Here is a 15,119-nt window from a genome sequence, read left to right on the forward strand (position 1 = left end):
TGTGAGCCGCGTCCCGGGAGCGACTTAATAGGGATTGGTGTTGGCAGAGGAAGTTTTCAGAAATTCATGTTCATACTGGGGGACTTCTCGGGGTTTATATACCGGTCTCCGGCAGGCAGCCTGTGTTGTAAGAGGGGAGGGGAGAGGGGAGGCTGGGAGAATCGAGTATCGCTGTTCCCATTCACATCGCAGGAAGTCTTAGAAATAAAAAGTTCTATCAAATAATTGACGACACAGATCATTTTGTTTTGTTTTACGCGCGGCTCGGGGAAGTGATGAATTGCGGTGGGCTGGGGGGGATGAATCGAAGCCCCCCAGGGGAGGAGCGCGGCCGCACGTGGGGCTCGGGGGTGTCGGGCGCGGGCAGGAGGAGCCGCGGGGCCGGGGCTCAGCCCGTTCACCCCCGGGGCCCCTCCGGCCGCCGGAGCAGGCAGTGAAATGAAGGAGGTAAAGCAGCCTGGTTTGGGGTTGGTTTGGGGCTGGTTTGGGGTTGGTTTGGGGCTGGTTTGGGGTCGGTTTGGAGTTGGTTTGGGGTCGGTTTGGGGTCGGTTTGGGGTCGGTTTGGGGTCGGTTTGGGGTGCTGGAGGGATGGAGGGCGCGGGCAGGGGCGGTCACGGCTCCTCGGTCACGGCGGGACGGCCGCGGTGTCCCCCAGCCCGCCGCGGGCTCAGCCCTTCGGGCACAAGGATTATCGGCCAAGGGTGGGTTTTCCGCGGCAAAAAGGACAAACCCACCCAGGGGAGAGGCCGGACCGGCCCCCCCAGGGTTAACCCTTGCCTCGGCGGGGCTGTCCCCGGCCTGGAGCAGACACGAGGGCGCTGGGTCACGCTCCCGTGGGGACCCCGTGGGATCGGGACACTGCGGGGCTGTTCGCTGCTCGATTTGGGTGCAAAACAGGTTAAATGGATTTTTTTTTTTTTTGTCCTTCTCTGTATTTTTTCCTCACGGGGCCAGACTGAAGCTTTAATCAGGTTTAGCGAGTTTGTGCCCCGGCAGGTGAACCCGCGGTGACAGCCCAGGAACGGTGGCGCAAGAGCCACCACGACCCCGGGCGTCCTCCCTTGGGGGGACACGGCCAGGGGGACAAGGAGACCCCTCTGTGCTGGCTGGGTCGGGCCGTGGCCGCTGCGTGCCTCAGTTTCCCCGTGCACGGAGCAGCCTGGTGGCATTGATGCCCCAGCCCAGTTTAGCCCAGCCTGGTCCTAGCGGGACACCAGGGATGCGCTGGGGACTGTGGAGGGCGGGGACGATGAGCTCCATCTCCCTCTCTGCAACCTCATCCCGGTGGTTTTGGGATACGGGGAGCAGCACATCACTTATTGATGGATGTCTGATGGCCTGACACACCTAATTAGCCGAGGAATTAATAGCACTTAATTATTGGCATAGGGAACCCCCTGGCGGGTTGTGTGCAGGGGTTGACATGGATTTGCCCCTTTCTTCGATTTCCCAGGGGTGACTGAGTCTAGGCTGGAGCTGAGCTGGGCTTTGGGGTCCCCCGAGGGCTGAGGCACCCCTGGCCATGGTGGGGTCACCAAGGTGGCACCGGTGTCCCCACCTGCAGCTCAGCCTTGGGGCAAAAGCGTTGGGATTAAAGGATGGGGTTTCTCCAGGAAAAAAAAACACAAACCCACGGCACCTGTGCAGGCGGGAAAACCCAAATTCCTGCTCCAGACAGGCTGGACAGGGAGAGGGGAGATGCCTGAGGACAGAACGGGAGATGCCAGGGCGGGAGGTACCGGGAGGGGAGGTGATGCCCGGGCATGTCCCTTCCCCGGTCCCTTTGGCAGCAGGGACATCCCGGTGCCGGTGCGGACGGGCAGCAGGAGGAGACCCTGGCAGGGAGGGAGAGGGAAAGGGGCCGGGGGGAGCCTCCCTGCCAGGAGAGAGTGAGGGCCGGGGGCACCTGTGGGGTTTGGGGGCCCCAGGAGGAGCTGGGGCAGGCTGGTCAGGGGAGCTGTCCCCACTGTCCCCAGTGTCCCCACCGCTGACCTGCCCAGGGACAAGAGGACAAGCCCCGGTGCTCCAAGGCCGCCGCTGCTGCTCCTCTGGACCCCTCCGAGCGCTCCCCCCTGAGCATCCCTGCCCCATCCCTGCCCACCGCTGTCCTCAGCTCCATCGCAGTCATCCCACCCTGTCCCTGCCCCCTTCCTGTCCCCATCATGCCTCTCTGCCGAATCCCTGTCCCCCTTCTGTTCCCTCTTCCCTGTCCCTGTGCTGCCCCTTCTCATCCCTGTCCCGTGTCCGCTCATCCCGGTCCCATCCCTGTCCCCTCCCTGTCCCCATTCCCGTCCCATCCCTGTCCCCATCCCGGTCCCTTCCTTGTCCCATTCCCGTTCCATCCCGGTCCCATCCCTGTCCCCTCCCTGTCCCATCCCTGTCCCATCCCTGTCCCCGTGCTGCCCCCTGCTGCCCCAGCCCAGAATGGCCTCTCCCCATCCCATAATTGCCCCCCACTGCCCCATCCCAACTCAGAATTGCCCCATCTTCACTCAGAACTGCCCCATCCCATCCCCGCTCTGCAGCTGCCCCCTGCCCCTTCCCCACCCCGGACCTCTCCTGTCCCCTGCCAGCCGCTGTGCCCTGCTGCCCTTCCCCGTCCCATCGCTGCCCCCCAGCCCCAGCCCAACTCACAACTGCCCCATCCCAACTCAGAACTGCCCCAGACCCTCTCACAACTGACCCAGCCCCTCCCAGAACTGCCCCAGACCCTCCCAGAACTGCCCCAGACCCTCCCAGAACTGCCCCAGCCGCTCCCAGAACTGCCCCGGCTCCCCCCATTACTGCCCCACCCCATAATTGCACCCCACGCCCCATCCTTATCCCCCTCTGGCTCCTGTCCAGGTCCCCATCCCGTGGTGTCCCCATGGAGGGGGACACCCCGATCCCAGGAACACCCCGATTCCAGGGACACCCAGATTCCAGGGACACCCCAATTCCAGGGACACCCCAATTCCAGGGACACCCAGATCCCAGGGTTACCAAAATCCTCGGGTGTCCCCCAGGAGTGGGGACGAGGCTGTGGTGGGATCGGGGGTGCCCGGGGGTGCCCGGGGGTGCCCGGGGAGCTCTCCCGGGGGCTGAGCAGGGCAGGAGCTCGGGGCCCTGGAAATCCAGAGCTCAGTAATGGAGGGCACCAAATTCCCCTTTGGCTCACGAGGGGTCCCTGCCGGGGCTGCCTCCCCCTGTCCCTGTGCCCCCTGATGTCACCCCAGCGGTGCCACCCCAGCAGTGCCACCCCACAGGTGTCACCCACAGCTTTTCCCATGTGTGGGTTCCCTTGGGTGTCCCCTGGGGACACGAGAGGAGCCAGCAGCCCTGCAGTGACACTCAGCTGGTGCCACCCCGTGCTTGGGGTGCCCCAGCCCCGCGGGGGTCACGTACCTGCAGCCCTGGTGGTGGCACCGTCACGGTCACTCCCACGGTCACTCCCAGCACACCGAGCTGGCCCGGGCTGCTTCATGGTGACATTGTCCCCGCACGGGTGTCCCCGGCTGGCCGTGGTGGCCGCGCTGGTGGCACTGCCAGGACTGAGTCAGGCTCGGGGCCGGGCGCTCGGGCACACGGCACCAGGGAACGAGTGACTCCAGGGGACACATGACCAGGTCTTGGGAGTTTTGACTCAGAGGTGGCAGCGGGTGGCCCGGCCCCCGTGGTGGCCCTGGACAGGCTGCAGGACACTGTGGTGGTGGCCCACACAGGGCTGTGACACATGGCACAAGGTGTCGTGTGGCCTGTGCCACACCATGGTCATCCCTGGCACTGCCGGGCCCTGTGGTGGCACAGCGCAGCCTGTCATGTCACATGCCCTGTGCCACAGTGTCGTGTGCCACATCCCCTCGTGTGCCACATTGTGTGCCATGCCACGGGCCACATCCCAGCTTGTGCCAATGCCATTTGTCACACCGAGTTGTCCCACATGCCCCACACCACCCCACGGCACATCTCCTGTGCCCTGGCAGGGGCATCAGGCACAGCCTGGCCACCAGAACTCAGCTCTCCCTGCCCACAGCCACCAGGACAGACACAGGGACAGAGGGACACGGGGACACGGCGTCTCAGTGGCAGCACTTTATTTCCTTCTGCCATTGTACAAAAATAAAGAAGTGCCACATGGGCGGGGGCACTGCCCTTCTCTGTGAGTACCAAAAATATCAATATTCATAAATAAATCCTTGTGATGGTCATACCTTAACAGCGTACAAAAAATATAATAAAAATAGATATTTATATATTAGCAATATATAAATACATCTGCAATCTGCAGAAGTTAAATTAACACTAACGATCAATAAATACCATACAGTAACAAATAATAATACATAAATTAGGGGGGAGGCAGTGGGGGCTGTCACCCACTGTCACAGTGCAGTGGCCAGGGCCGGGTCCCTGCTGGGCACAGGCAGGGCTGTGGTGGCACAGGGGGGGACACGGAGGGGACATGGAGGGGACAGGGATGGATGAGAGCACAGGGGACACTGAGAGCACAGGGGACACAACGCAGGGATGTGCAAAGGGACGCTGAGAGCACAGAGACACCGAGCACAGGGACACAGGGGCACAGGGATGTGCAAAGGGACACCGAGGACAGAGGGACACTGAGCACACAGGGATGTGCAAAGGGACACTGAGCACACAGGGATGTGCAAAGGGACACCGAGAGCACAGGGGACACTGAGCACACAGGGATGTGCAAAGGGACACTGAGAGCACAGGGGACACTGAGAGCACAGGGATGTGCAAAGGGACACAGAGACACCGAGCACAAGGGACACTGAGAGCACAGGGGACACCGGGCACACAGGGATGTGCAAAGGGACACCGAGCACCGAGGGACACACAGACCGTGCAGGGACCCGGGATTGCACTCCCAGCTGCTCCCCGGGAGCAGAGCTGGCCGCGGGGTGACAGCACGGCGGTGACAGCCCCGGGACAGCCGCCGGTGGCAGCGGCGCTCTCCGTGGGCCCGCGGCGGGTGCTGGGCGAGCAGCTCTGAGTCAGGCTGTGTCAGCCGACCCATTGAATCACTGGAAAATCCAGCGGGGCCCGGGGACAGGGAACAGCACCCGGGGGACCCCCGGCTCCACCGGGACCACCTGGATGGCGGGGAAAGCGGGGCGGGTGCGGGAGAGCCAGCCGGGGCTGTCCTGCAGCCCAGCGGCGGCTCGGGGACAGCAGGGTCCCCGCGGGAGCCGGAGTTGCTGTCGGTGCGTCCGTCCGAGCCCTCGCTGCGGTGAGCGGGAGCGGCTCCGCGGGGCATCCCGGCCGTCAGACGCCTCTCCAGGCTGGGAGCGGGGCTGGGATCGCCTCACACGGATGGAGGTGACGGAGGTGACGGAGGTGACGGAGCTGCACACGGGAGGTGCCCGCGGGGCTGCCCTAGGGCCGTGCGGGCCGCCCCGAGCCCCGGGCCGCTCTCCCCTCGCCCTGGTCCCGGCGGCTCCGGCGGCTCCCGGCGCTCAGCTCCGCGCTGCGCTCGGCCATGAAGCGGGCGTAGCTCCAGAGGGTCCGGCAGCCCTGCAGCTTCTGTCGGAAGATGCCGAGGGATGCCGCGGGGCTGGGGAGGGGCCGGCGGCCGGGCCGGGGGCTGGGGGCCGGGAACAGCCCCGCCAGGTTGCTGAGGAGCGCTCGCACCTTCCGGTGGGTCCCGTTCAAGCGGCGAAGCATCTCGGCCTCGGGGGGGTGGAGGTCGCGCTGCTGGCGGATGATGTCCTGCAGCGCCCGCTCCATGTGCACCATCGGCCGCCGCAGCCGCCGCAGCCCCCAGGGCCCCGAGCCCGCCCTCTGCAGCCACGGGGGCCGGGTGTCGGTGCGGCACATGCCGTGCATGTCCAGGTGCTGCTCCTTCTCCTGCCCAGAGACTGAGGATCAGGGATGTGCAAGCGGCACGGGGACCGCCCCCGGCTGCCCTGTGGGGGGACAGGCGCGACCCCTCGCCCTGGGGAGGGGGACTCACGTAGAAGGTGAAGAGTTCCTGCGCGTCCTCGGCCATGAGCCGCACCAGCGCCTGCGTCTGCGCCACGGTGGGGGCCAGCGGGGACCTGCCCCCCTGGCCCGGCACCGCCCAGAGGATGAGGAGCCCCTTGGTGACAGCTGGGGACGAAGAGGAGGGAGTCAGAGGCCATTGGGGCATCGCTGGGTGCAGGGACAGAGCCCTCCCTCACAGGGTCACCATCCCCGTGCCAGGAATGCTGCCTGCACCAAAAACCTGCTGGGTTCGTTCATCCATCCATCCATCCATCCATCCATCCATCCATCCATCCATCCATCCATCCATCCATCCACCCATCCATCCGGAGGAGGATGAGGAAGGTGCAGAACAACCACAGCAGCCGCTCCAGCAGCTCCCCCTGCAGCGCGGGCCCCCGCCAAGGAGGGGACAGCAGCGACACTCCTGGATCCAGTCCCGCTGTCCCAGTCCCTCTGTCACCCACAGGACGGTGGATGTGGCACTGGGCTCACACAGCCTCTGTCCCTCTGGGCAAGCTGACCCCTGACCTTCCGCCATCCGTCCCCAAGCTGTCCCCTCCCTCCCAGCGCTCCCCGTGTGCCACAGCGGGCAATGTCCCCGTCCCCGCCGGCGCCCGAGGGAGGCGACAGCGCCGTGGCACAGCCCCGGTGCCACCTGGCCCGGCAGCCAAGGGGCCCCGCGAGAGGGGACACGGGGCTGGGGCCCACGGGCACACCGGGCACACCGGGGGCACACCGGGCACACACGTACCTGCCAGCAGTGCCCAGGGCCGCCCGTCGCACCGCATGGCCGGGCAGGGTGTCCGCCCGGGCTGGCACAGGCACTTCCTTGAGCGCTCGGCGAGGGGGAAGCGCGCTTTAAAGGCGCACCCGAGTAACCCCCGCCCCCGAGGATGAGGAAGCTCTGCCGCGAAGAGAAGGGGGAGAGCGGCCGGCGGGAAGGGTGGATGGGGATGTTCTTCGAGTCAGTTCCTCGAGGGAGTCCGGGACCGTGCGGGGAGGCTGCGGTGCCACCCGGGTCCGGCGGGACCCCCGCTCCCGGTTCTTGGGACAGAAACCCTTTGGGTGACGCCGGTGTCACCCTCAGCACCCGACAGGCTGAACTGAAACCGGCGCCGGCTGCCCCGAAACCCCAATGCAAAAGAGGCCGGCTGGCAGCGGGGACAGGGATGTCACCCATGCGCCACCACGGGGGGCTCGCATCCCAAATCCGGCCGTGGGAGGCAAAAACCCACCCCGGCAAGGAGCGAGGTGCAGTGTGGGGAGTGCACGGCATCCCAGCACTGCCCCATGCGCCGGGTGATGCTCCTTCCCTGCTCACAGCCACCCTCACCTCTGGGTGACAAATTTGGGCGCTGAACCAAGCGGGGACCCCAGGCTGAGCCCCTGCGCCCGGCAGCACCCAGGGCAACACCGAGGGTGCCGGGTATTGCCCAAGGCAGCGCTGCCCCTTGGGCAATGCGGTCCTGGGAGAGCCCGGGGGCTGCCACGGCCTCGGCACAGCCCGCAGCGCCAGGACAGTCCCCTCTGTCCCCCTTGCTGGCAGGCGGAGCCCGCACCCGCAGGGCTTTTCCCGTCCCTTGGAGGTGAAGGGCTCCGCTCAGCGGGCCGAGGTGTCGCAATCCCGTGGATTTTGGTGACCCTGGCCCAATTTACGCATTCGGAGAGTTCGGTGGTGGGGCAGGGACACAAGGCAGAAGTTAACAGCTCCTTCCAGGAAGAAGGATGCAGCGCTCACTCACTTTTAGAAGTATTTTGTTTTCCCAGAATTTCCCTGCCCAGCCGCAAAGACCTGCACGCTCTGCTTCCTCCACCCACCGCCTGTGACGGCTCCTCCTCTTCCTCCTGCCCGCAGCGGCTCCGTGGGGCCGGGGGGTGCCCGGGACAGTCCTGAAGGGGTGGAGGAACCAGGAGAAGAACTTGCTTGTTCCACAGCAGTTTGTCCATCCCTCAGGCTGCCGCGACAGGCTGTCCACTTGTGTGTCCGTCCATCCATCCGTCCATCCATCCATCCACGAATTCCTCCACCTGTTCAGCTATGCATTAACCTGTCTGTCCATATGATCATCCATCCATCCATCCATCCATCCATCCATCCATCCATCCATCCATCCATCCATCCATCCATCCATCCATCCATCCATCCCTCCCATCCATGCCCTGCCATGAGGGTGATCAGGGAGAGCTCTCCCCTGCCCACAGCTGGCCCTGTCCCCCCCATATGGCCCTGTCACCCCCTGGGCTGGGCCAGCAGGACCCCATGGCGTGGCCACCCCGCTGTGGCCAGGGCTGTGCAATGGCAGGGGACAGAAATAGCTGCGGTGACCGCAGGGCCAGCAGCAGTTTCTTCATCGCGGGAGCGTCAGCGGCGTCCCATGACTCGGAGCAGGGAGCGAGACAGGAAGGAGAGAGCCCGTGGAGCTGGCAGGAAGCTGGAGGCTGCAAGAGCCCGGGGCTGACGTGGGCACGACGTGCCAGGAGAGGGGCACAGCCCTGCCCGGAATGAGGGAGAGCAGGGGATGGCCTTGGGGACAGGATGGGAGCAGAGGTCCCGCCAGCTCATCCCTGGTTTGAGGACAGGATGGGAGCAGAGGTCCCACCAAGCTCGTGCTGGGTCTGGCTGAGGGCCAGGTCCCTCTGGGGGCACCCCTGGCTGCAGCCCCCACCCCGGGCACCCCACTTTGGCACAGGATGCCAAGCTGCCAGCAAGGGAAGAGGATGTGGGGACACGGTGGCAGTGTGACAGGGACACCCCCAGGCCTGGGGTCAAGCTCCTGCCTCGGTTTCCCCCCAGTCTGGCCCGGTGTGGGGCAGGGGGAGGGCATAAATGTGGGTCTGGGTTTCCCCAGGGTCAGTGATTTGCTGGGGGCTGCAGCTTTAAGCCATTTTTTCACCCAAACTACAGAGCAGAGAAAGTGGCCGTGTCCCAGCCAGACTCTGTCCCCCTGTCCCATCCCAGCCCCTGCCACCAACACAGAGACCAGCTCTGAGCAACCTCCCTGGGCTACACAGAAATAAAAATAATAAGAATTTTATTGACTTATCAAAAACTATGTGAAAATACAACTTGTGAGGGGCTGGGAGTCACTGTCACCCCTCCATGACAGGTGACAGCCAGGGCTGGCATTGAACCAGAGCCCCCCACTGCCCCCTTGGGGAATTTTGGGGTGCCTGGGGTAATCCCAGCTCCAGGAGTGCTCTCCCCTCCATGGGGCTGCTCCAGGGCTGTCCCTGAGCATCGTGGCCAGCGCTCCCTTCCCAAGGGGACACGTGCCATCAGCCCCAGGCTGTCCCCTATAGCACCACGGTGGCACAGCACTGCTCTTTGGCATGTCCCCCCTGTGTCCCCTCCAACTGGGCCACCCACCCCACCCAGGCCAGGCCAGAGGGAGAGGATGGCACCAGGATGTGCCCACTGCCACAAGGCCACCACGTCCCCAAAGCCACCACAGCCCCAGCACAGAGGGAGCGACGCTGAGCCCGGCTCTGTGCTGGGGGATCATTAAAGTGAGCAATTAATGACAGGGGTGGGGAGCAGGGGGACAGCACGCTGGGACAGCCAGCCTGGGGACAGCACGCTGGGACAGCCAGCCTGGGGACAGCCAGCCTGGGGACAGCCAGCCTGGGGACAGCCAGGCGCTATCTGCCGCTCTCCTGCCGCTGCTGCAGCAGCTGGATCACCTCAGCAATGCCCTCCTCGGGGACCTGCGGGGCACAGAGGGGGTGTCAGCCTCAGGGGACACCCCAGGGCTGGCAGGGGTGCCCGGGGAGGGGCAGGGCTCACCAGGGCATGATCGAAGTTGAAGGTGCTGATGTAATAGGCCGAGATGTCGGCGGCCGCCAGCGGCTCCGCGATCTGCGCCACGATGCCACACTCGTCTGGGGACAAAGGGGCCTCGGGTCGCTGCCACGGGGACACGCGGGGACAGCAGGGCCCCACGGCACGCCCTGGGTGGCAGTGGCACAGGAGGGGACGCGGCCAGCACGGGCACACTCACCGAAGCCCAGGGGCTGCCCCCCGATGCGCACCATGCGCCACAGCTCGCCCGTGGAGCTGGTCAGCAGCAGGTCACTGGGGAAGCTGAGGGGACAAAGGCAAGTGTCACCCCCTCCCCGAGCCCCCAGAGCCTGGCACAGAGGGACAGACGGCCCCGGGGTGGCACCTACCGCTTCTGGGTGTCGGCATCCATCACAATGGAGATGTAGCCCTCGATGAGGGAGAAGGAGAAGAAGGTGATGGAGTCCAGGTCCTGGCTGCCGGGGGCTGCATCCCACGGGGGGCTGCGAGGGACAAGGGGACACTGAGAGGGGTCACACCCCCAAAATGGGGAGCAGAAGGGTTTGGTGGTGGCTCTGGGTGTCTGAGCATCGTGCTGGGTGCTGCAGGGTTGGGGAGAGGGGACAGGAGCAGGTGTCCCCACAGGCTCTGCAGCTCACAGGTGACAATAGGTTTTGGGGCACTCTCAAAAGGACAGGGTCACTCTGGAGCAGGAGCATGCCACCAGCAGGGACCCCATCCCAGGGCACACTGGAGAACCCCACCAGGAGCATTTCCTCCCACCAGCACCATTCCCACTGCCTTTCCCAAACCCACCCCCTCCCGCTTTAGTCTACAAATGGGATTTGATACAATGGTGGCTTTGTCCCTCGTGTCACCTCGGGGTTCCCACCCCTCACTGTGGGTGACAAAACCAGTTTGGAAAACACACCCAGAGTCTGAAAACCCGCTGGGACCAATGGCAGGGACCAGTGTCACCGCAGTTCAGGTGGCACCAGGCCAGAGGCCGCCCCCACGTCCCCATCCCCGGGACTCACCTGTGGGAGTAGAAGAGGACGTCGATGAGCATGGTGGCGATGGCGGGCAGCGTGTCGGGGGCCACCGTGAGGACACAGAAGCGCGTCTGGGGGCTCTGCACCGGGTGCAGCGTGGGGCTGGCGGCTGGCAGGGGAACGGCGGCGCGTCAGGCCTGGGGACAGCTCGGGGACAGTCCCGCAGTGCCACCCCGTGGCCACCGCGCCCGCAGCCCCAAGTCCCAAAGGATGTGGGTACCACGGCTGGGAGCTGCAGCACCTCGGTGGGGACTGGGTGGCCCCAAAATGGGCATCTCCAGTGGGAACTGGAGCATCTCCAGTGGGGTCCCTCAGACATGCAGGTACCACTGGTGGGAGCAGGAGCACCTTGGCAGGGGACAGGGTGACCATGGGGGTCCCCCAGGATGTGGGAACCACCCATGGGAGCAGCATCTTGGCAGGGACTGGGTGGCTCTGGGACAGTGTGGTCTGGGGACAGAGTGGCCTTGGAGGTCCCCCAAAGATGTGGGTTCTACTGGTGGGAGATGGATCATCTCACTGGGGACTGGGTGGCCCTGGGACAGGTGGCTCTGGAGGCCCCTCAAGGAAATGGGTACCACAGGCTGTGCTGGAGCACCTGGGTGGCCCCAGGGGACACAGAGCCCAGTGTCACTCACGTGGCTTGGGCTTGAGGAAGCCGTTGCTGACGTCATCGCAGGTGACAGGGACACACTCGCCACCCTCCTCCTTGTAGATGTCGAACTCCCCGGCCAGCGTGTGGATCACCACGGGCAGGTCCCGCTCCCGCACCTGCCCCGGGGCAGGATCAGCACTGCCACCCTCCTCGGGGCACAGAGGGGCCCTGGGACAGCCAGCCAGGTGTCCCCGTGCCCTGTGCCACTCACCAGGATGAAGTCGGTCTGGTACGTGGAGAGCATCAGCACCGAGACGTGGTGCTCGGCCAGCGGCGCGATGACCGAGCGCGCGATCTTGGTGACACCGGTGGCCTGGCAGCCGGGGGGCTCCCGCCCGTTGGACACCACGCTGAGCACCAGCCACGTGGAATCTGCCACCTGCATGAACTCGGAGGGTGGCAGCTCTGCGGGGCACAAGGGACACTGAGGCAGGTGGCTCTGCAGGGCTGGGCACAGCCACAGAGCCAGGGCCAGCTCAGGCACTGTGTGCCACACTGTCCCCAGGGCCAGCTCGGGCACTGCGTGTCACACCGTCCCCTGGCTGATGCCCCAGGCAGGACCAGCCTCAGGTGTGGGGACACTGGTTTGGACCAGCCTCAGGTGTGGGGACACTGGTTTGGATCAGCCCCAGGTGTGGGGACACTGGTTTGGATCAGCCCCAGGTGTGGGGACGCTGGTTTGGGGTGCAGATCCACAGGTGGAATGAGCCAGACAGGGCTCAGCTGCCCCACCCTGGCCATAGGGACCGGGGGGCCAAGGTGAAGCCCCCCAAACCCCAAGATGTGTCTCTCCTCCCTGTGCCAGCACCCCAGGCTGGGTGCAGGGGGATGTTGGCATTGCACCCCAAAACCAGCACCACCAGGGCCGTGGGGCTGCCCAGCTCATCCTCTACCCCCAAAGAGCCCCCAGCCCCGTGCCCATCACCAGGGATGTTCAGGGATGCACACAGGGCATTGGAGGGGACAAGGGAGGGTCACCCCGCTGCCCTGGGGTTCCCAGCACATGGTGGAGAGAGCCCAGGCTGGCAGAGGGGCACAGCTGCTTCCCAAAAATCTGCAGGTGTTGGCAGGGTGGGCATAGGCCAGCTGTTCCTGCCTCCCACCCTCCTGCCCAGGAGCGGGGCTGGCACTGCTGGGGCACCCCAGGATTCATCCAGGCTGTCCCCTCCTCTCTGGGCTCCCCTTCCCAGCACGGGCCAGGGCCCCCAGGGGTCTCCAGTCCACCCCTCCCATGCAGGAAAGGTGGGAGCAGCTCCCATGGGAGGTCACACAAGCCCACAGCCCTTCCGTGGGCACCCGGTGCCCAAGCCCGGCTGAGACCCCAGACTCATCACACCAGTGGTGGGGGGATGTCACACGGGAGGGTCCAGCACGCACTGAGGGGACCCCTGAGGGGACAGGCTCCGCACCCCGCTCCCAAAGCCGGCCGGGCAGGGCGGAGCGGGGCCGGATCCAGGCCCGGCGGGTGTTCCCAGCGCCTGTTCCTGTGCAGGAAGCGCCAGAACAGCCTCGGCTCCGGCCCAGCGCCCAGTGCTGGGAACAGGGGGGCGGGACAGGGACTCGGGGACATGGGGACCTGTCCCAGAGCTCAGCGTTTAATTGCTTTTCAACACCACTCTGGGCGAGGCTGAATGCAAGGGGACCTCGCTGTCCCTGTGTCACCCACCCCAGGGCTTTATCCTGATCCCAAGGGAATGGGGGGAGCAGCTCTCCTCTGCTGGGGTCCCCTTCCAGCCTGGCAGCGGGGGACACCGCAGCCCCCGGCCAAGGGGGGTTCACAGGGCACTGCGGGGCCATTGTTCAGCACTTCCCGCCCTCCCCTCGGGATTGAGGAATATTCGTGTGCAGGCCCCAAAATAAAACAATACATGGGGAACAGCTCTGGCTCTGGGAGCGGGGAGAGCCCGGGACACGGTCCCGCTCCACAGCACAAGGAGCCGAGCCTGGGAGCCGGCCGTGAGTGCCCGTGGCCGGAGCGCTGCCCCTCGTTCCCTGGGTCACGGCCAAGGCTCGGCTGTGCCCAGCTCCTGCGGCCAAGGCAGGAAGGTTTGGGTGTGGGGAGGCGGGCCGGGATCCGGACCCTCCGGCTCGGCCCGTCGGGCCGGTACCGGGGCAGGGCTGGCGGCGAAGGTGATGCACGGCACACGCCGGGTCACCAATGGCACCTCCCTGGGAGAGGGAATGGCTTGGAAGGGATCAAACCGCCCCAGGACACCCCAAAAGCTGACCCTGCTGCCGGACAGGGCTCACCCTGCCAGCCTGGCTGGGCCTGTGCTTTGCCCTCCTCTGCCAAAGCTCCAGCCGGCCCTCGCAGGGAGGAGGGACGGATGAAATCGGACGCGGGAATGATGACAGGAGCGCTGCCAGAGCCTGGAGCGCTGCCCGCGGGCATCCCGGGAGGTGCCTGCGCCCTGCCGGGAGCACCCGGGCTTCGGGGGCAGCTCTGCCCGGTGCCAAGAGCCGGGGGCACCTCTGCCCGGTGCCACCTCTGCCCGGGAGGGGCTGCCGGAGCGAGGGCAGCCACGCCGGAGAGCCTCGGCCGGGCAAGCCGGCACATTCCCGGCGCAGGCGCCGAGGGGACGGGACGGGCACGCTGCGAGGGAGCCAAGCACAAGCCGGGACTCGCTCCCCGGGCCCAGGCGCGGAGCCGGGCTGGGGACGCGCACAGTGGTGCCCGCGGTGCCAGCCCGCCCTGCTCGGTACCTTTGAAGCCCTCCTCGTCCAGCATGACCGTGTAGTCCTCGGGGGTCTCCGTCAGGCTGAAGAACTTGCATCTGAAGCAGAAAAAATCGGTGCTGCAGACCTCAAAACCGCCAGCGTCTCCCGGGGCCGGGAGTCAGGGGGGGAAGAAGAGGAGGAGGAGGAGGGTGGGGGGAGAAAGGCCGGTACCGGCAGCGCTGGGGCAGGAAGAGCAGCTTGAGCAGCGGGTGGGTGTAGAGCCAGAGCCCGCGGCGGGCCAGGCTCAGCACCCGCACCCGGTGCTCCAGGATGTGCAGGTCCATGGCGGCCGCGCCGCCCCAGGAGCCGCCGCCGCCGCCGCCGCCGCTATAAGGGCGGACACGGGCCCGCCCCGGAACCGCCCCGCATCGCCCCGGGACCGGCCCGGGCCCGCCCCGCATTGCCCCGGGACCGCCTCGCATCGCCCCGGAACCGCCCTGGGACCGCCCCGCCGCGGTTCGTCCACGCCCCGTGACCGCCCGGGGACCGATCCGGGAACGCTGCGCATCTCGCTGGGACCGCCCTGTGACCGCCTGCCTGGGCCGGGACCGCCCCGCATCGCCCCGGGACCCGACCCGGCACCGCCCCGGGACAGGCCCGGCACCGCCCCGCACCGCGAGAGGCCGCGACCCGGGCCCGGCACCCCGGGAGCAGCCCCGGTTCGGAGCCCCGGGATAGCCGCACCGGAGCCCCGGAACCAGCCCCAGTACAGAACTCCATGGTGCCCAAACCCAGCCAAATTCAGCCCCCCGGGGTGTCTGGAGCAGTTCCAACTCGAGTCCCGGGGTACCCCCAAACTGCAGCCCTGGGGGTGCCCAAGGAGCCCCTCTGGGAGCCCCATTCCACCCCCAACCCCTGCACCCAACCGGGTCCCACATGCTCAACACCAGGCCTGGAGAAGGAATTCACCAAACCAGGGCCACCCCCAGGAAAAGGGAGTTCTGGA

General features: G+C 66.2%; 1 protein-coding gene across 1 annotated transcript; it reads right to left on the reverse strand.

The window, feature by feature from the left end:
- Positions 1-9,571: 9,571 nt before the first annotated feature.
- Positions 9,572-14,476, reverse strand: CASTOR1 (cytosolic arginine sensor for mTORC1 subunit 1). The gene is made up of 9 exons (XM_058036790.1): positions 14,345-14,476; positions 14,159-14,229; positions 11,667-11,860; positions 11,439-11,571; positions 10,786-10,909; positions 10,138-10,251; positions 9,969-10,051; positions 9,755-9,849; positions 9,572-9,675 (listed from the first exon to the last, which is right to left on the reverse strand). Exons 1-9 carry the CDS (start codon positions 14,455-14,457, stop codon positions 9,610-9,612), a joined length of 993 nt encoding a protein of 330 aa, XP_057892773.1. The 5' UTR covers positions 14,458-14,476; the 3' UTR covers positions 9,572-9,609.
- Positions 14,477-15,119: the final 643 nt, after the last annotated feature.

The sequence above is a fragment of the Melospiza georgiana genome, chromosome 18 (genome assembly GCF_028018845.1).
Source record: "Melospiza georgiana isolate bMelGeo1 chromosome 18, bMelGeo1.pri, whole genome shotgun sequence".
In the NCBI taxonomy this organism is placed as follows: domain Eukaryota; kingdom Metazoa; phylum Chordata; class Aves; order Passeriformes; family Passerellidae; genus Melospiza; species Melospiza georgiana.